The 21,839-nt window shown below is 37.8% G+C and overlaps 1 protein-coding gene across 5 annotated transcripts in view; it reads right to left on the minus strand.

Moving 5' to 3' along the window:
• Window positions 1-21,839, minus strand: part of UTRN (utrophin) — a 378,237-nt gene that overhangs the window by 204,774 nt on the left and 151,624 nt on the right. For all 5 annotated transcript variants that reach the window (XM_065631423.1, XM_065631424.1, XM_065631422.1 and 2 more), the window contains 6 exons: window positions 21,658-21,748; window positions 19,843-20,048; window positions 18,562-18,679; window positions 14,983-15,188; window positions 13,362-13,516; window positions 7,997-8,186 (listed from right to left, as the gene is read on the minus strand). In XM_065631423.1, coding sequence (XP_065487495.1) covers window positions 7,997-8,186; window positions 13,362-13,516; window positions 14,983-15,188; window positions 18,562-18,679; window positions 19,843-20,048; window positions 21,658-21,748 — 966 coding nt within the window. The remainder of the gene's footprint in view (window positions 1-7,996; window positions 8,187-13,361; window positions 13,517-14,982; window positions 15,189-18,561; window positions 18,680-19,842; window positions 20,049-21,657; window positions 21,749-21,839) is intronic.

A 21,839-nucleotide genomic window follows, 5' to 3' on the forward strand; every position in this document is an offset into this window, starting at 1 on the left:
AGACACACCATTCTTTCACTTTTGTCAAGGAAGTTAGAGAAACCTTCCCAATTTTCTACTTCATTTTTGTAAGTAATATTGTAATTCTGGTCTCTCAGAAGAGATCTATTGATTTGTATCTTACCATGATTTTTGATGTTCCAAATAAAAAACTAAATTCATTCTTGTCTGAGCTAGTTGATTACACCTAATAGAAACCATTCTTTAAGGAAGAATCACATATTAGCAAGAACACAGAGCATATGACAAGCCCCTACAAAGCATTTTTCTGGTTGTTTACTTTGAGTGTCAAAGCATCACCAAAGAGTTACAAAACAAAGCTGCTAACAACAATAAAGCAAAACTTACTACACCTTGTCCTGACAACACCATGTGAAGTGCACACATTTTGCCCTGGTACACCACTAACTTCAGTGTAAAAGAACCAAACAACAATATTAGTGAGAAGTTACATCTGGCAAAACTCACCGTGATACGAAGGAATTAGTGAAAGAAAAAGCAGCAAAAGAACAAATATCCTGAACCTTGAGTTTCCTGGTTTTCAGCAACACCGCAATATGTCACTGATATGTTTATTTTTGTTTGTGCTTTTAAGAATTTTACAAAATGAAGATTATGAATGCTGAGCATTACTATTACATGAAGCTGTTAATAAGAGGAACAACTATGACTTTCCTCAGTACAGTTCAATAATAAGACATTGTTTTATAAAGAGTGCAATTTAAAACAGACAAACACTAACTTCAAAAATGTGTCATATATTTCATTGGCATTCTGTTATGCTCCAGAGGACACCTCACATAAAACATTTAGATTCTAGTTCATGAAGCAACTACCCTGTACACAATGCAATAATTCATATACTATGTAGTAAACAACTTCTCTTTGACAGAACTGAACTATATTAGTGTATCCCCAGAGTTCACAAGATATGTACAAACTTGTGAAATTCCAAAGAGAGAAGTATGCAGAGCACTACAAGAAATCCTTCCTGACATGCTCTCATAGTTGCTTTTAATTTGTAATTTCCATACCATTTTCTCATCTAAGTATTAACATTTCCATCACCAGACTCCCATATATCATTGCCTTACATTGACACCTGCTGGAAGTGACTGGGATTGTAAACTATCCCGTTTTTCCTCAATCAGTGTCTGATTTAACTCTGCAGACAGACCAACAATTCTACTTTCAGTAAACTAAGCACAGACATCTGAAGAAACTAAGCCACGTGACTTTTTAACAAACAGAAAAACAAACAATGTGTAATTTTAAGCTACACAAAATTTCCCAAGGCTATCACTGCATGGATTCTCAATCAGAAAATGTATTTTAATAACAGCCTTCAAGAAGATTTTTTTACTACCCCTTGGGTAGAGTTGAACTCAATAAATTAAGTATCCAACCTTTTACTAGGCTCTCAGGCTAATTAGCAAATAATTATTGCTGCAAGAGTCACTAAATAGTTCTTGTTTGACAAACATTGTTACAAACAAGCTTATACACAAAAATGTGACTAAATAGGTTTTAAAGCACTTCTAATTTCCTAGTGCTAGTGGAAAGACAATTAAAAATCATGTCTGTAATGAAAATTATTTGCCTTATTCACAAAAGCAAACAGGTCTGTTTAATGATAGAATTGATAAAGACAAGATAACTGAGGCATGCTTGTTAAAATAGCTTGTATGTACACAAACTACTGTCTAACATTCTTCGTAACGAAGATACACCTCTTAGCATAGCTCTGTAAACAGAAGCACACCAAAAGACCCATTTAAAAACAATGTGATTTTCCCTGTATGCCAGAACTTCCCCTACAAGCTTCACTGTTAGGAACCAGATACTGCATTATACCCTTTTCTTACTTCCAAACTCTGCTGTAGAGGTGGGATCTCCTTTACTTGATGTCATTTTTGTATTTCTCGTAACAGAAAACACATTTCAGATCGAAGCAAGTGTGATGAGTTACGGTTATCGTCAGAACCAGACGTGGTCGTGCACTTTGGTTTTAACACGCTTTGCATGCAAAACTCGGGCATAATTTCACCAAAAAACACAGGCAGATTTTAAGTATCAGGAGCAGCAAGAATAAATAAAAACAAGTTCCAAGGCAGCCAAATAGAATTTCTATATGGTTATGTCAGTATACAGTTAAAGACCTCTCCAATTCTATATTTTTCCAAAGTTGCAAAGCAGGATCCTTACATTGATGTCCAATAATACAGCACAGTATAACCATCCCACACAGGCACCAACATTGCAGCAGTATTAACTCATGGACTTTATAGACCAGATTTTTTTTTTTTTTTTTTTAATCTGGTGAGAGATCAACTTACTTAAAAATGATTTTTACTAGGTAGCTTAGATCATTACCCCAGTATTGAAGTTCTGAACTACTGAACCTGGCCAAAAAAAAAAAAAAAAAAAAAAGTAAACACAGTCTCAGTGGAAGCAGAAATAGTGAGCCGCCAAAACAGGTAAAAGCAAAAATATCAATATAAGCAGTAGCCTATATCAACATGCTTTTCCTCCAACTTTTCCTTATTTTTTATCTCTGAGAGAACAGTATAAACACAGGCAGGTGAAGTCAAAATTTCATGGCTGTGTATTAGTTTGCTGAACTCAATCCTAATTAAAAGTTTCATAAAGCTCAAAAGCACTGGGCATAGAAGAATTCAGTTATTCTACATAATGGGTACCCAGGAGTTAAAGTACTGCATTTGCCAAGAATTAACAAACTCCTTCGGAAAATGAGATGTGGTAGTATTTTACAAAAGATCATTGAACGGTAACAGTTTCTTTCCAGATATTTCAATGGTAGGCAAGGGAGCACTTTTAAAAAAAATCATATCATCCTGAGAAGCATGGTGTTATTTTGGGGTGTTTTTTGTATTGCATTCTTTAACAAAACATGCACATAAGAGTATGCCAGGCTTTAAAAACACACTATATAGCCTATATAATTTTGACACTCATCCCATTCTCACTTTCTTTTTATCTCAGAAAGACAGCAGAGTTAGCATTAGACACTCAAGATTTAGGGATTATATTTCTTACCTTACAAAGCTTCTGGTAACGGGGAGAAGAAACTGCCATTCTCTGTAAACGATGCAACAACACCACAACTTTCTGCAGAGACGTTCTCACCACAGCCATCATTTTAAGTTTGCCACACTTCTGAAGACACCTCAGAATTTGCATTATAAATGAAGAGCAACTATCATTTCCTCTCGGTCACTGGACAATGATTTGCCAGCTTTCTGAGCATGCTCTCTTCCAGGACTGCTTTTGCCAGCCACAGGCTTTATATGTTTCAAAGGCAGAGGAGGTTGATATAGCATAAGTTTCTCTCCCAGAATAACCCCACAAAACAAACGCAAAAAAAAAAAAAAAAAAATAAAGCCTTCGCAGATTCTTCTAACCTCTACTGCTCAGCTCCGCTTGTGCAGAGGGTGAATTAAGTTGTTGAGCAGCTGAGCATCTGCCACTGTTCAGGAACGCACTAAAAAGCCAAGAAAGGTTATTAATTTAAGCCTGAAAGCTGCAGGAACAAAAAAGGAATTCCTTCAGGAAGACGGCTCCAGTGTATCACAACAGTTGATCTCCCCCAATAGCTGCTTTCTGTCGGCAGATTGAGCATTTGCTCCCTCACTCTGGGAAAGGATGCTCTCGCTCTCCGACTGAACGCAGCTCTGGCAGAGCTGTAGAGTGAGTGAATAACAGACTGTGCTAGAAATCTTGAGAGAGGAGCAGAGGAATACCTGCCCTAATTATATCAACCATACGCTAAAGACTAATAAATCACACAGGCGCTTCTTAAAACTAGATTACCCAACACAAAAGGAAAAACTGCAGGGGGTAAACCTCTCTGCTAAGAAAACTCTCTTAAAGCTAATTTAGTCAAAGGGATCTCAAAGGATTCTCACTTGTACCAGAAAGTAGGAATGTTTTTCAGGAGCTGTTTCCAAGTAAAATATTTTTCTGAATGACTTATTAGGACAAAAGCGAACAGGGTTTTGACAAATTAAAAGCATACAGTTGTGCCATCACCCTTTTTTCTAGCCATCCTGGAATCCAACGAGCTGACATCATTTTGATTTTTTTCCCATGACAAAGCAGAATTAAGCCATCTAAGTATGGCAGTAGGATGCCCAAGAGTATAGAAGTGTTGCCAACAGTGAGGCACTCCCAATGCAGTACAGCTATTTCTTATTACTTCCTAAGGTGCTATCATGAATCTACTTAAACCTGTATTAGAGGGGCTGCTGTAGCAAATGCTCAGGTAGAACATTATCAACACAGTAGGTGGTAGACACCATTACAAGTAACTATATTATTTAATGTGCATATCGCCACATGAACAATTGCATATGCATTTCAAGCACATCAAACAGCATGGTATAGAGGCACCAACTACAGGCAGCATGATGAGTTCATATGATGCTAGATAATACAGAGTTTAGATTCCATGAATTATACACTGGTTTCCCTCTTCTCATGCGCTTTCCATCCAAGGTGATGAATGTCAAGTGCAGGCTAAAGATACAGGACATTTGAAAACTCTTCCCATTCAATTCTGCCAGCATCACCTTTTCATCCTTATTTTTAGAATTGAATCAGTATTTCTACCAGTCCTCAGGCAAACCCCTTTTATCTGTGGTCTGTTTTGTTCCTGATCTGTCCAGCACCAATGACAACGTCATTTTGAGGAAACAGAGCCTTCATTCTGCTCTGTATATAGAAATCCTCTCCACCTTGCCAGACTCACCCTTTTTTCATCATCTCCACCGCTTATTTGAACCACTCTCCTATACTCCATTTCTCCTGGCTTATATCTACTCTTGTCTCCCATCACAAGACTATTCCTTTAACCTACCAGCTCTAGCCTGCCATCATCTATTATGTTGTTAACAGAGCATCTTTTGAGGAAACCTGTGAAGCAGCACAAGTCCAAAAACACTGAGACATTTGGAAATTACTGCAAGAGCTCAAACTTCTTCTGTGTAAGAGAGAATCCATGGTCCACACCTGCCACTTTCTTTCAGTTCTGCTTTTTTCCTTCCAGCTAATATACAAGTCTGAATCAAGCCATGAGACAAACAAGCAACCAACCACAAGTCCCATTGTTTTCAATTTACAATAAAACAAGACTTCCCAATTATTTTTAACACCTTTACATCTGTAAGCACAAGACTTCACACACACTCACCCAGCATTACTTCTTACTGTTTCCTAGCTCATTTTCTGCATCTTGTTTCATATTAGGTTTTAACCTCTTTCAAGTGACTGCTAAACATTTTGCAACACAGATTGGAGTGTTTCAGCACAAACCTGAAAGGAAAGTCTTCTGCAAAATTTAGATACTGAGAGAATGAATTAGAAAGACTGGTGCTATAATTGTGAATTTCCTCCTGTTCAAAAAGAAATCATTTCCACACTCAAAGTTTGCATTATTTGCACAGTACTGTTGCTAGCCTCAGATGTCACAACGGAAGGCAAAACAAGGCTTTGACGGTGTCCAGATCACTGATTCCACTGTAGAGTGGCTTGAGCTGCAGCCAGACAAGTTGGCCGCAAAATGCAACAGAGGCTAGTCCTCCCATGCACATGTACAGATGCCACTTTAACAGATGATCCTATTTCAAAAATGCATGACATGTAACAACAACAACAAAAAATCATCATGTCTATGTTCAGCACATATTTCACATAGAATTTATTACACCTTCAACTCATACTAAAGTTTTACTCAATGCACAGGTCTTACGGGCAGAAGCATCTTCACATGGAGGAGAAAAAAGCCACAAGTCCTGCATTCCTTTTATAACCATTTAGAAAAAATACTTCTGCACACATTCAAAGCAGCACAAAGAGGAGAACATTGTTATTTTATACAATTCAGCAGGGGAAGAACAGGAAATTGTCTGTTTAATCAGCTATTAAGGTTAAGAACTTGCAACGGAGTGTGGCTTGATTTTTTAAGGTACAGCAAGGTGTTAGAGCTTCGTTATTTTTTTTTTCCAAAAGTTCATTTCAACAAATATTTGAAAACAGAAACGTTGGTTTTGTAGTGTTTAGCAGTGTCATAATATGAATGTTTTCAGTTATATTTAAAGTGAGACTGAAAGGTGGTAGGGGAAAGATTCACTTTGGAAGACATTACGCTATGACAGCCTTTGACATGCTCTACTTCCTTTGGTAGCTGAAAAAATCTCACAGTATTATGTAAAGTCACAGGTAAGTTAACAGGATGCTGAATAAGGGAAGGCCATGCCCAAGCACCTGCATCTGCATTCTCAATGGTTGCAAGCCAGGACAACAGGCACAGTCAAGAACTGGTTATAGACAGTTATAGACACAGCAGGCAGTCTTGCCCACAACACAACACAACTCTGGCAATTTTAACCAGACTGCAGCAGGATGAAGAAGGGTGAACAATCTTCCATGACCAAGGTGCTTCACAGCTGCATAGAGCCAACAAGCGAAGTGTAAAATAACAGCTTAATCTTGGTATGATTGACTACATAGAATGCAAGATAATGCAGAAATAAGTCTATTTACACACAGCACTGCCTCATGCTGCCAGCTTCCCGCAGCCTCCTTTTAGCTCTTCCACCTACACTATATTACTTGTTTGGGTTTTTTTGCCAACAGAAAGTATAACATTAACTTCTAGGTGGTACCATTACTGACTGCTCTCAGCATTTCATAACGAGCCACATCTCTACAGATGAGTTACCTGACTGACCAGAATCATATTAACATTAGTGAGTGACATGTCATCTTCAACAGACACAAACTTCCACAATATATTGTTCTCTTTCTAATGATTAAAGTGAGCAGCTTGCTATCAGATACTTTAAAACCGTCTTGTTTCACTTAAATTCAATGTAGATATGTTCAGATTAACAGCACTGCTAAAAGCAGCACTTTTTTCATTATAGGCCGTTCAAGCCCCATAAACTTAGACCACAGACAACATTATTCCAAACCCAGAGTGAACAATTTAATAACTGAACTGGCTGCCTGGTTCTGTGCATATCAAAATTACAGTGCTAAATGAGGCAACTGAAGGAAAAATATATTAAAATATTCAGGAGAAAGATGACACATGAACAGTGTTCACATCAGGTAAACAGGACAAAGGATATTCATATATCATAGAAACATAAAACCCTTTTAGCCAGTGATTTCAACCTTTAGCTGCCACATATCTAAAGATATTAATTTTTAAAAGAGCTGTCGGGTCTCCCCATCCTTTCCTCCTTTTTTTTCCTCAATAGCCTGCACCCTTAATGCAGACTGAACCCTGCTCCTCTCTGTCCCTCCCACCTTCCCAAAGGAGATGTGTGGCTTATGCAAAGGCAGGAACAGCCAGACGATGTGGTACTCAGCTTTTTAGACAGGGAAAAAGGATCTTACTTCTAGATTTTAGACAAGCTAAGGTGTCCACATATTAAAAAGGGCTGTAAGTGGCGCCAGTTAGTCTCCTCAGTTATTTCTCAGATTTCCAGTGTGTGGCCTGCACAGAAAGGCAGGCCAGCTGGGGACCTGCTGGGCAGCAGGAGAGTGTGAAGAGGTGATGCAAGTATGACAACTTCTTAGATTGCTGGAAAAGCAGTAGGAAGGCGGCAGCCACCAATAGGAAACAGTGCAGCCCAGGATGGTTTTACTTGGAGACAGGTAGATTAAATTGTTTGGTTGGACAATCACACAACATGACTTGGTTTAATCAAGCATACACTTCCTGAGAACACGGTCACCCTCGAAGGACATTTAAGAGCCCTCAGTGCCACAGATGTCCACAAAATATGTATTTCAAACCTTAAGAAGAAAAAAAAATCTGCTTCCTTCACATACCTGGCTTCTAAAATATCGTTTTTAAAACACCTTCCAATAAGGCTGCCGGTTTCCTCTCTCTAGTAGATAGCTTTGCTTTATAACATTTGCCACTCAGAAAAAGGAGGAACAACAACAGTATTATTTAGTTTCTCACCTGCATCTGTTTCCTGAGTTCCCTTACGCAGACACTGTCCTGAGCAGTGTTCTCACGCTGGGATGCATCTGCTAGAACATTAACTGTTGTTTCTGCTTCTTGAAGCCACTTGAGGAAGCTCTCCAGATCCTTGTGTGAGGCCTGCACTGTCTTCAGCTCTGTCTCCAAGAAATTCTGCCTGTCAACAGCTCTGAAAACAAGACAAATGTCAGAATACTACCACATCACATGCATCATAACAAAACTACTAAAAAGAGATCCGAAAGTTGTCTCTATTAAGAAACTATACGTCTGTCACAGTTTGTTTTATCATTATTGACATCAATGTTTCTCAGGTTATTATATCTACAGCTACCTACAGATGTTCTGAATTGGTTATATATGTCACAGCCCTTTTTAAAAAGTCATATAGACAAAATTAAGTTATTCATTGAAAACCTACCTTTTCCTTTTTGAGTAGTACCATCACAGACTTATGGCACCTTAAATTGTAGAAGTGTTATTCCCACATGTGAGAAGTGTGAATGCTTTTCCTCATCAACAAAAATCACACAGACTAGAAGCACTGAGGGGTTTTTTTTATCCTCTTTTACAGCGAACAGAAACATTTCCCTAAATTTGTAAGAGTTAAAGTGCTGAGAGATGAAAAGTTAAACACCTGGTTCTCTCTGCTAAAATACAAGACTTTTGACACTATCACTCAAACACACAGAATATACACTGCCATCATAACAGTCAAGCCATGCTCATCATGCTTAAATCTAGAAATGACTGGCATAACATAGTTCAAATTTTCAACCAGTCCTAAAGATCGCTGGCTGGTACAAACACAAAAGTGTTTGGTTTTTGTTTGTAAGGGGAATTTTACAATGTGAGGAACTCATTTAAAACCTTTGGATTATATTGTTGGTAAGCAACTTCAAAAAATTTCCTTGGAGAAAGGACCACACTATGTTTCTGTGTAACAGAACTGTTTCCTTTTCATTGAAATGAAACTCAGATGGGAAACTGTTACAGTCAGCGATTTTAAAAGCTTTGATTAATAATGTTAATTAAAGCACAACAAGCTGAATTTCACCCATTTGAAGCTGTTATTCTGCAATATCCCTTTTCCCAAAAGCAGGACAAAAGAAAGAAAGTCTGTTCCACACCAGCACACTGCACAGGGCCACTATCTAGACTGCTGCTGATACATGAGTAGGAAGTTCAGTTTTATTCTCACATCAAGCACTAACCATATTGTGCTATTTCTAAGGTTTCAAGAGTAAAGTGATATTTAATTGCAAGTAAGACAAGGCCAAAACACTCAGCATTTGATATTTCAACATGAATTGAACATGTTTTTCCAGAGAAGCCCAAACTTATGTGTCTTCCGCCTCCCATTCTACTTAGGCTTTCTTTCTTCCTTGTCATGCTGTGGCAACTGTCCTGCTCAGCAGTATGAGGAATCACCATGTTTAGAATCACAAATTTCAAAAGCAGTCAAAATATTCTTTTTAGAAAAGAAGCTGCAGGTGTTCTGTACCATTCAAGATGACGTTTCAAAGCCAGTATTCTGGTTTACTAGCACATCAGAAAAGACAGATGCAAGGAGAAGCTATTTTCCTTTAAGAGCAGTAAGAAAATCTCATGCAACCCCAATTCTGCTAGGCTTACATTCCCAAGCATCAGCATAACCAACTAAATTTTCTAGATGCTACTTGCAAAAAGACAGCGTTGCTACTCCCCTTTAGGAGCATAGATCTTACATCACTTGTTACTAATTGTTTTATATAAAATAAGAGTGTGTGAATCATTCCTGACTTCGTGCTTGCCCAAGTTTTGGCTACTGGTAAATGACTAGCAGGGTATGAAGCCTTCATTCTTGCTTCTCACGTGAAGGTCTGGAATGCTTCACCCACTCTTAAGAAAAAAAAATCATAAAGTGCATGCTAGGGATTACAAATGGTTTGATTGCCTAGAAAAGATAACAAGCACCAGCTCAAAAATTAGATCATACCAAAGAACTGCAAGAAAAATGTAAAGTAAAAGCAGTTATGTGCTCTGATATCAAAACCCTCTCCCTCTGCAGGGATTTTCTTCCCTAGCAGGGGGTTAAGGTCAAAGGTGGAAGAACAGGAGTCACAACAGGAAGAACAGACTGGTAATAAAGATGACCTTCAAAGAAAAAGAAAAGCCCCAAAGGATGAAACACTCTAAGTGACCCAGATCTCTAAGTCAAAGTACTGATGTACTAGACCAGAATTGAGACGACCTGAACTTTGTAGCTAATAACATTCGTTGAAGAATGTCGTCTTCAGCCTAAAGTTCTTATTTCTCAAACTTGCTGCTTGGTTCAAATTAAAGGAAAGAATAAAATCCTTTTACAGTCCCACTGCTATCATGATGTTCTAATAAAAGCTGAAAATCATTCCTTTCAATAAATGCCTACTCCATTATCATAAATTAACAGATTTACAGTTCATGTTCTAAGCTTACATGGGTTCTTTTAAAGAGGATCTGTTCAGCAGTAGGGAACAACACTTTCACAGTGCAGATGCAAATACTTTAATTTCCTTCCAGTAGAAGGCAAAAATGTAAAACAGAAAATGATGGACATTTCTGTACTGCAGGTTAACAACGACCCCATACTATGAAGAGATGACTCAGATTTTCAAATTATTCTAATACAATTTGAACAGCCTTAAAAGACAGAGAGTCTTTGCAGGATGTAAAAACTAAATATAAGTAGAACCTGGAGAATCCTTTACAAATGCAGCTAACTTCATGTAACATGGTGATAGTGGATGTCTAAGCAGATTCTATTAGCAAAGATGTGTCCAAGAAAAAGAAAATTGTAACCCTACTATTTGAGTTTTCATGGCACTGTTTCAGCTTTCTGTTCCACCCAATTATTTTCTCAGATTTGAACCAAAAATCTGCAACGCATACAACTGCGTGATCAAAAGAAACTCAAAAATAACATGCAAGACAGTACAGACGGCAGCTCTAATCCATTACTGAGGTAGCAAAACCACACCAAATTACAACAGTTTCACCCTAAAGTATAAAAATAGAACATAAATAGCCACTGGACAGAGTATCTAATTTACACAATGTCAAGCTAGGGAGCTTCAATCCTTTAATGCCAACAGTTTTAAAATAAGCTCCTCAACTTTACATGCCATGGCTACAGTCTTCCTGGTAGTGTTCTTGTGCTATTCAGACCATGATTCTTCCACAACCTCCAAGCACGGGAACAAACCGTTTTTTTAAAGCGTTATGCTATAAATACAGAACTGTGCTTATAGAAGCCAGAGGGCCATGTGCTCCATGTACAACCCTTGCATATCCTGAGATGTGGCACACGGAGTAAGCCTTGTCACTCAAGATTCACTAGTATTTCCATTTATTGCATTTAAAGCAAGGATAAACGTTCATTCACTTTGAAAGGTGTTTTCACTGCACATTCTCCCCTTTTAATTCTACTCTGCAGCTCCGCACTCCGGCTACTCACTGGCTCTTGGAATTCTCCTTTACATTCTGTCCCTGGTTAAAAGACAAAGCAGATACTTCTCTTCCTCAGGCTGCAGACTGCAAAACAGTAGCCCCACTGATAGTTGTCCAGGAGCTTCAGTTATACACAACAGAACACAATTCCTAATTATTCCAGACTTCAAGCAGATCCAAAAATAATTAAGAGGCTTCCAGGCAGGAGCTCTTCTTCCCGGTCACCTGTTCTGAGTGGTGGGCAGCTTTATGACAGTTCTAGCTAAAACGCTGCCAAGTTTGAATGTGAATGAAACTACCACAGAGCTGCAGTCTGCTATTACTGCTAATCCAACAAGGAGCTGTTTCCTCTTACCCTCTAATTGCATCTTCAACCCCAGATGTCATCATGACATTCAGATGAAGTTATTTTGGAAAAATTATTAATTTGAGTAAAGAAAGGATGATCTGATTGTAAAAACGCTCCCTAATCTTAAATCTGATGGTAAAAACACTCCCTAATCTTAATGCAAACAAATGGTCAGGAAGGGCCACTTCAGGAGACCACCTCATCACTATGACCTAATTCAGAAAAAATAAAAGTAAAAAGGAAGTTTTGTCGTATGCAAAAAACCTTTCCCACAGTCTACTGGAAGTTCTCTGAAGAATCATGAAAAGAAGTTGTCCACATCACACAGAATAACTATGAAATATTTTACTCACTTGAAAAATCCTATCTTGTGTCTCAAAACATTTAGAGATTAACAGACTTTTTTTTTTCTCTCAGATGATCACACGGAATGAGCCATACAAAGTTTTGTCTGTTTTGTACTTCATCTCCCAATGGACATAACCAGAAAACCAGCTGCCACATCAAAAGTACAAAATTACAGAAGCACCATTTTCCTTGAAAGAAGGATAAAACAACATTCTGCTTGGATTCCTTCATTACTTTCTTTTGCCACTGCAAAGTTCTCCTCCTCTCACTCCCCAGGACACAACATCAACTTCAGAGGCTTCATTACCTAGGATTTGTATTCCCTTAACTGACATCTCATTACAAAAGTAGTTGCCCCTTTTGCACGCACATATATGCAAACATACATACAGACTTAGGTTGTCATCTCCCCCACTCTCTCATATACACAGGATCAATTTTCTCTTCTGTCCCTCCAGCCACAAAGCATATTGTCCTTTAAGCTGCAGGCACTGAGTCAGACACTATTCTGAATTTTAACTGTCTATCAAACACTAAAAATAATTTCTGCAGAGACTAGATTACCTTGCAGGAAAAAACATTATGCACAAGGAAATACCATATTTTCATTAAGACACATTTGCAATTATATTGTAATAGAGGATGACTAGAAAGTAAGTTTCAAGTAAGTCTCGGTTCCTATAGCTCAAGTGTTTGCTAGATAGGAGCGGTAGAAGCATCGCACTCAGGAACCCAAAGCACAGCCCCATTCAGGGAACATTTCCGTCAGATGAAAGGCCGTCGTGGATTAATGCATTGGAAGAACAAGCTGCGTACTTACAGCCTTATGAAAAGAAAGCACAGCAACAAACTACAAATACATGAAGCATACCAGCATCAGGGAACAGGAGAGGAACTGTTCAAAGACACTTAGAGAATAATAGCCACAGGCAAACCTGAGACCAAACATTAGAGATCAGAGTAATATTTTTTTTTCCTTAAAAAAAAACCACCACATAAATGGGAAGTCATACAGAAGCCTTCCATGGTGAGCTGTGGAAATTTCCGTCATCAAAATTCAAAACAACTTCACTGTAATTAACTATCCACAGTAACCCTAAATGCTGCAGTAAAACAGTCAGAGACTGCAGAACACATGTCCACATAGGATATAAGTTTAAGACAAACAGCTTATAATACCTTTGGTTCAGATTAACCCAACAAGTGTTCATTTGGTCAGTGGTTTCCTTCACTCTCCTTGTGTCATCAGCACGATACTCTCGAAGAAGTTTATTAGACAGATCGTTGAATGCAGCTACCGTGATGTCACCTCTATGCAAATCCTGTACTAACAGCTGGAAAGGAGTACCAGAATGAGACAGAGTAAAATAAAAATCAGAATATTTTTCACACTATGCGTTTTATATTACAACACCCTCATTTTTCCCCTTTTTAATAAAAAATATGCATTTTTTAATCTGGAAGAAAAATCTTAAAATCTACTGATACTAAGTGTCCTGACAATGAATCAATCAAAACACAAATAGATGAGGAAAAATTATATTCATCAGAACTGCCAAAGGCTAGAAAAATCATCTTGTGTTTTACTGGCAAGAGAAGTAAAAACACTTCCATATTTTTAGTAGCATGAATAAGTTCAAATTATGATAATAGTGACATAAGCAGCCGCTAAAAGTGGCATAAATGAAGTGCGCAGCATGAGAATTTTATTTCATTGTTTTAGGGGTGTTTTTTTTGTTTTTAAACAAAGAAAATCCATTAGATGTGTTTGCTTATTGTGGCAGGATATTCATAAGGTTCCATGACTTTACAGAATCCTAAACTTGAGACTATTTCTAGATGACAAAAAATATTTGCATATATATATGTCCAGTTTTATCTTACATTCTCTGTATTATATGTTTAGGCACAGGCCTACTTTCACTTAAGAAAGCAAAGCAGACCTAATAGTCCATTTATAATCCTCTGGTCACATAGAGAGAGCCAGTGAAAAGCACACAATTTTACTGTTTACTGAAATAGCTATGGATCAGTGAGGATTTCTCACAATCATACTCTCTGCTTCTTTCTATACTGAGCTGCACCATACATTGTCCCTTCATGAATATATATATATGTGTGTGTGTATATTTATATACACACACTTTTAAAAACTATCTTACAGCCCTGTTCTAAATATTGTACTGATAAGAGGCCCTCCTCATTGATTTGTCTCTTTAGTTCTCATCCTGTGCCACCTACAGCCTGCCCTTTTGCTGACAGCCGTCAGGACAATGGACATCAGACTTATTGATTTATCACAGCAGGTTTGCTGTGATACGAAAAGCAGTGAAGATTGCATGGAATTAGGAAAAAAAAAAGTGTTGAATATGCCTGGCACCCATCAGAAGTGAAATTCAAGATAATTTTAAATAACCTGATCCAGTCCTGGATTTACTGAACTACTGTTAATAGGTTTCAAGGAAGTAATACATGCTACATTCTGTGGCTGTGTGATTAAACTTTTATTGGTCTGAGGTTCAAGCTTTTTGCATAATATCATTTATTTGATGCAACATTGTACTTATTTCAACCACACTTAGAAAAAGGCACACATGCCACCTGTTTCCCTCCGAGAAAGTGAGTCTCAGGAAGTCTGATATATAAAATAGAGACAATTTAGAATACATCATGCCCCAAAAGAGACAGAATTGTCACATCAGTCCTATAAACTGCATATTCACACATCAATTGAATCCACTAGCATTGCTTAGACTAAGGAATCTGGTAGGGGAAAAAAAAATAGCATAGGTGGTCTTACTTTGTTGTCTGAAATCTGTTTGGCAAGCGGCTCTCTCGGGGCCTGCAGGAGCATCCGCAGGCGGATCTCACACTGCTCCATGAGGCGCTCCATTTCTTGCCTCTGCTCGTCCCACCACAGGCTGTCTGCCAGCATGTGCTTCAGCTGCTGCTGCCGCAGCTCCACGCCGTGCTGTGTGCTGTCCCACTGGTTCTTCACCTTTTCCACTGGGGAGGACAATGCAGAACGTGAAAAACCCGAGGCAAACAAACAAGTAGCCAGAACTATCACTTAATTCTCAGGACAAGAGAAACAGACTACCCAAATAGAATAGTTTCCATATTCAGTGTTTTATTTCCCCTTGTGTTTTACACAATCACACTAGCAAATGAAAAATGCAGGTGTTTGGCTACCTCTTGTTTAAGCAGGTCATCATACAGGTAACAACTATTGTTTCTGGAATATTTCAAAGGCATTATTTTAATTTTTAAGTGCACACATGTGGGAGGCAAATCTACCACAGCTGCACTGCAGAAATATGCCAACAGAAGGGCTCCAAGGAGCACAGTTTTAGGGTGATGGCTATACCAGCAAGTCATCTTTGTGCATCTGCAACTTAAACCAGTACATATAAACAAATACATACATACATACTGTTTAGATCTGGATAGCTTATACAAAGTGAACTAGGCTTTCCAGACCACTGTGTGTTGAAGGCAGTCTAGTGGTACGAGTACTACAATTTTGGCCAAGGTAGAAACACTCCAGTAACAGCCTACTTTGGCACTTTCATGCCACCACAGGTTTCTACAGGCTTGTGTAGATTACACAGCAGAACAGAGAAGTTATTGATCACATCCCATTTACTTCAAGCATCCTGTTCCTCACTCAATAAATACTGTTACATTAGATGATCGATAAACAGGCTTTAACCTTTAATAAACAAAGGGTGAAAAAGACAACCTGACAAGAGCCCAGGACAAAAAAAACCAGCGTGTCAGGGAAAGCAGTAAGTCTGCCTCCAGAAAGAAATGAATAGCATCATACCTTTTTCGTAATACTTACAGACCATTTTAAAAAAGCATATTACTTGAAAGAGTATAGAAGCAGAAACAGGTTTCCCTATTACCAGTCATGACAGTTATTAGGGACACATTATATCACTAGAATTAAAGAACAAAAAAGCCAATGTAGAAAAGCAAAACACAACAAAAAATCCTTGGCTGGATTTCTTGAGTATACGTGTAGTCTGAGCAGCAACAGGTTGGCAGTATGCACCACATCCCATATATTTAACTTATCAGTAAGTATGCGATCTTATTAGAAAACTAACATCTTGATACTCAGTTCACTTCCATGAATTAAAAATGCCAAAGGCTGTGCTTAAGCCAAAACCACTTAAGTCAACTTTACCCTTTATCTTTTTTTTTAAAAAATTTTTTAGTTTTTACAATTATACATAGCCATTATACTTGATCTGCTTGGGAAGATCTCTTAACTTTAACTTCAATACATTCAACAATATTCAATCTAGTGTCACAAAGCTCTCAAAGACTGTGACAGCAAAGCCCACTTGTAAGAATAACTGTATTACTGGGGGACATACCCAATACTCTGTGCCTTGTAGATTCATCAATTTCAAGCCACAGGAAAGTTCTGGATTAATTTTCAGGCATGACATAGGCCATGCTGAAAGAGAACTTAGAAGAAAGCTTCAGTACCCCAACAGCAAATAATAATATGGGGTTTTATTAAAACAAACAAAAAAGTTCCTTTATTGTATAAAGACTATGTTCAAAGGAAAACAGCAGCTGCTGGGAGAGATCAGTAGTTTCACCCAAAACAAAACCAGCAGGAGTGAAAAAAGTCCATAACCCTTTGTGCTGGCTAAGGAACTGCAGAGAAAAACCTCTAAAGTGTTTAGGCTCTCCCCACAAAGCTGGAAGGAGAAAATACCCCTGGGAAACAGCTGCCTATAAGAGCAACTTGGTTGAAATTGACAGGTATTTTATTTTCACATAGTAGTACTATCATTATAGAAAGAATATTTCTTAATATATTTTTCCCTATTAATGGCCAGGTTAACCTTATTCTCTACATTATTGACATATTTCCCCTTCTTTTCAGTCTCCACCAAAACAGGACAGAAAAAACAGTGAAACTCTTGGTAGCCTCAGCATTGAGTAGGTTTAAAAGGTAGGTTCCTAGAAAAAGTCAGGGGCAGCAGTATGATATCAAACGCAGAAAGACTGGAAAGAATTCTTGATGAGACTGTGTTTTTAATTCCCTATGTCCGTGTAGTAAATGGGAGGGAAGTTGCAGGGAAGGAAGCTTTTCTCTGTTTCTGTGCTCCTAGCTATTTGAGTAATTAGGCTTCAACTAACGACATACAGCAGCTTCACAGAAGTCTGTAGGACATTCAGTATATTCCCCTCAGTGTTTAAACAATCAGGTTCATAAAGCAGTCCTGAACTTTACTTTTCTTCAAAGAGCAAACTTTTCTTTACAAATGTCAGTAGCAACAAAACCTTCATTTTTTTCATGTTTCATGACAGGTAGCAAAATCTTCACACACATCTAGGGTACCTACTGGAAGCTTCATCCACAGCAACATAGGCAGCTTCTCTGTTCCCACCTTGAATGGACATGACTATAGGGAAGCTCAAATTTTCACCACACAGTTGCTTTATTCCTTGTTCACCTTTTTTGAGGAATCAAGAATGTTTTGTGACTGACTAATCTCCCCTTGTTGACTGACTCCCATTGACTAAACAGTTACTATCCTGCCCCAAATTTCCACCTGACACCTAGTTCTGAGTGGCTGCAAAACTCAAGCCCTACAAGTTGCTTTAGCTTCTTTGGATCTTACTCCCCCCCCTACGAATCCATAGTTCCTGTGAACCTTAGAGAGCAGGTGCCATCCCATCAGATCCTTTAACATACCTGCAGGCTTTCTGTCTGACCCCATTATTATCTCCAGCAAGTCTTAGGGACACCAAAGAACTTCATGTAGATGCAATAAAGGAAAACTACATTGCAGGGGAGAACATAAGGAAATATATCTTTCTATTCTTACTTCTAACTGTGATATTTCCCGCTGCATGAATTTTCTAATCTTAGCAACCAGCAAAGTTGTGTCAATCGTATATTTCTTTCCTTAAGTACCAGTAAAGAAATGGTGTGGACCTTTAAACTGGAAACTCAGTTTTCAAGTACATAGTGACTTAAAAGCTCTACTAACTCTCAGTCAATGACTTCAAAAATACATACACAGTGCTATTGACCTAAGTCAATACATTCATGCCTGTCACTAAGTGTCCAGTGTATCATAGCTCAATAAAAATAAAGACAAATTATTTGTTCCTTTTATCGATAACTAAAAAAATCCTCATCCTTGTGTCTGTGGCTGTCAAGCAGCTCAAATTCTTCATGAGATACTTTGAAATCCCAACAAAAATATTTACCTTAGTACTTGTTCATTCAAAGAAGGCAACTTCAGCTAGGCTCAAAATCAAGAGTTTAAGAGAAAGATGTGAAGATTTTTTTTTTTTTTACTGGCATGGAAACACTGTATTTTAAACACAGAATAGAAAAACTTACATTTTTCTGTGATCACTGTCCTAATGTCTGAACTGGAAGTTTTATTTTTCAAATTCTGAGCCAAGGTAAAAACAGAATCAAGCTGAGGGTGCCGCTGGTCCAAATCTGCCTTTGTTATCTGTTGAGAATTAGGACATGATTTTTAAGTTCAAAAAGCAGAATTTAGTTAACATCATCTGTATTATTTGTAGGTAAAACAAAACATGTATGTGTCACCACATGTAGATGGCTGTTCTCGTCATTATGGAAACCCTTGAATTGTCACAGTGTTATAGCACTGCTTTTAAAACAAAATATTCTGAATTACGGTTACAGAAAATTTAGAGGTAAAGGTTAACCTCTACAAACTACACAGTTACCACAGTTGTTGTATGATATTTTCCAATATCTATTTTTCACTCTTCTGTAACTTATTTTCCTCTTACCAAGCTCTGATCATTTGGGGGAGGGGGAAAAGGAGTGAGGAAGCAAAGAGATATAGAAGGAAAAGAACAAGGAGGAACAATCAGACGATAAGTTGTATAATAAACATAGTTATTTCACTATGCAATGTACCAGAAGCTCATATTACAACTATTATACAGTAAAAATGAAGTGTTACCAAAGTTAATGTACATCACATTATTCTTTCTAATTCCAGATTATGTTAGACACTCACACAAACAGTTTAGTATTTGTTTAGCCTGCAGCTTTTACTCTACAGTTACTCATGTTAATTGATATCAAGTCAAATAAAACCTTAATGGTAGCATATATCTCACAAATACTGCCCCTAGTCATGGCTGAGCATGGCATGAGCTACCAACAGAGAAAAAACATTTGCATCATAAGCATTTATGTCACAACTTTTAGTAATTTTGGCACATTTCTGGAAATCAGTTTAGTCTAACTACAACACAACAAAACTCATTAAGAAACACTAAAAAGTAGATCATAAAGGTCACTCTTCAAGCAAATATGAAGCTGCTCTGAAGTCTTCAGCATAAGGCATCTACACAGTCCTCAAAAGGTATCATTTTCAGGAGGTATTCTCTATACGCTTTGTTTAAAACAACAACAAAAAAAAATAGCAGTGCCTAGCTCACATAGGGACACAGGTATTAACAGGAAATAGTAGAGGAGAGAGGAACATGGTAACAACAGCATTTACAGTGTAAATTTCAAGTTATGCATTTACTGCTGTCTTTTTTTTTTAAAAACGTGTAATTTCATTACTGAATGTACAAGCTATTAAAGTGTGAGACAATTTTCCAAGCCACTAGCCTTCACAGAAACACATACTTTCATTCGTGCAATAGTCCGATTGATCTCTTCAGTATTTCCCACGGTGACTATGTTTGACTTGAGCATCTGGTCAATCAATACCAACCAGTCAGCCAGCTCAGTTGTAGTTTTATCCAGATCAGCAGGTGCAGAAAGTTCCAAAGCCTGCGGAGTCTGAACAGGGATTTCCAATGAAGAAGATACTAGCACCACCTTTTGGACATCTGAAACAGAGTTTGGGGTTTTTGTTAAAAAAAAGTCATGGTCACATATGCAATTGTGGGAATTAAGGACTTTTTTGTAATTCCTATAAATACGCAAGAGCATCTACAGAGAAAGCACAGCAAAATTTGTATTTGAGGCATTTTAACCACCAGAAACTAAGTAATCAGAAATTCTTTTTTTCTTTTTTTTTCTTTTTTTTTTTTTTTTTAAGGCTATTAATTATTTAGTTGCATGCTAAAGACTTGGCTCAAATGATTCAGCCTAAATACAAACAAACTGGTAGAAGATTTGCAAAGGCAAAATGACATTAAATCTAATGGACTGAAGCAAAAGACTGATACAAAAGTGAATTGACATAAAAATTGACATAAAAATCAATCCTTTTAAGATAAATGTCTAAAATTGTCTTCCTCACTTTTGTATTATGTGGCAGAAAGGCTTTCCCCTCTTCTGGCTAAGAATTCACTTAAGCACAAGTAAGTTGAGTTAATCCAATAGATGCTTCTTGGACTTAGCAATAGACACCTGTCCTAAGAAGGGACAGACACCCACTAGTTCAGCTGCACCCTTTCTGTCTTTTTAAACCAACACTGCAAAGAAATGAGGAACGAGCAGAACAGCAATATTCAATCTAGAAGCTGTGTTTGGTTGTGTTCTACTTCCAAGAAAACACTAAGCTGAATCAAGTTGGAGCATAAATATTACACACATGCCTCAAGCAATGGAATATGGGAGCTTTATTTAACAAATACCCTGTGTGAAAGGAAAACAAGCTGAATCAGGGTTTTTGAAACACTTAAACAAAAAGTTGGGTTTCTTCCTTTAAATTTTGTGTACTGCTGCTGAACTGAATAATAAGAAAAAAACCTCCTAGAGTTAATTTACTTCAAGCTGCAAATTCTTTCAGGCAAAGGCTGTCTCTTTTTTTTACCTAGTTTTCTAAAAATTAGGCCTGAGCACCTTGTTTATGCTCTGTATCTGCTAATCTGCCTCCAACAACTCGAAAAGACAGCGTCAGCGTCTGGTACAAGAATGTATCATATTTAGACAGCTTCCTCTACAAGATTCAGGAAGACAAGTATCTAGCAGATGAGAAAGACCTACTTGTGTCCCTACTGAGCTGAGAGATGCAGAATGGCCTTTATTTATAGGACTGCAGAGAATCTGCATGCAGGAGACACTTCACAAACAATTAGCTGTAGGGGAAGCTTCTAGTGAACCTTAATTACTGAAAGGCATGACCACAAGGCACAAATCCACAGGAAACCAAGCTGTCACAAACAGCTATTTTGGTTTTTATTCTGTACCTCATACGCTGGCTCCTGATGAGGAGGCCTAAGCTTTAGTAAAACATTCCTCTATTTCAAAACTCTTACGGGAACCCCAAAGGACTCCCCCAATCCTGAACTGCTGAGTGACTTTTTCCCTAACCAAACATTGCCTCTCCCTCCCATAGTAACACAAAAGTAGACCCCAGTACAGCAATGGACATTTCTTATTTCCATTTGTCTAAATTCATAGGGAAGGTTTTCCTTTTTAGATTATTTTTGACAGCAAACAGGATTAAACGCAATTCAATTAAGGACAACAGAAGGACTGATCACTCACCAGAAGGTTTTGTCTGTGGAACAAGACGAGACTGTGACTGACCAACAAATGCCTCCAGTTCTCTCACTCTGTCAGGTACTTCTCTGAACACCTGCAGCCCAGCAGAAAGGAATAAAAACAGTAGGACAACCTCTATGAATAGCAAAAAAATAATCACTTATTAGAAGACAAAATATTCTAAC

Source organism: Caloenas nicobarica, chromosome 3 (genome assembly GCF_036013445.1).
Source record: "Caloenas nicobarica isolate bCalNic1 chromosome 3, bCalNic1.hap1, whole genome shotgun sequence".
Taxonomy (NCBI): Eukaryota; Metazoa; Chordata; class Aves; order Columbiformes; family Columbidae; genus Caloenas; species Caloenas nicobarica.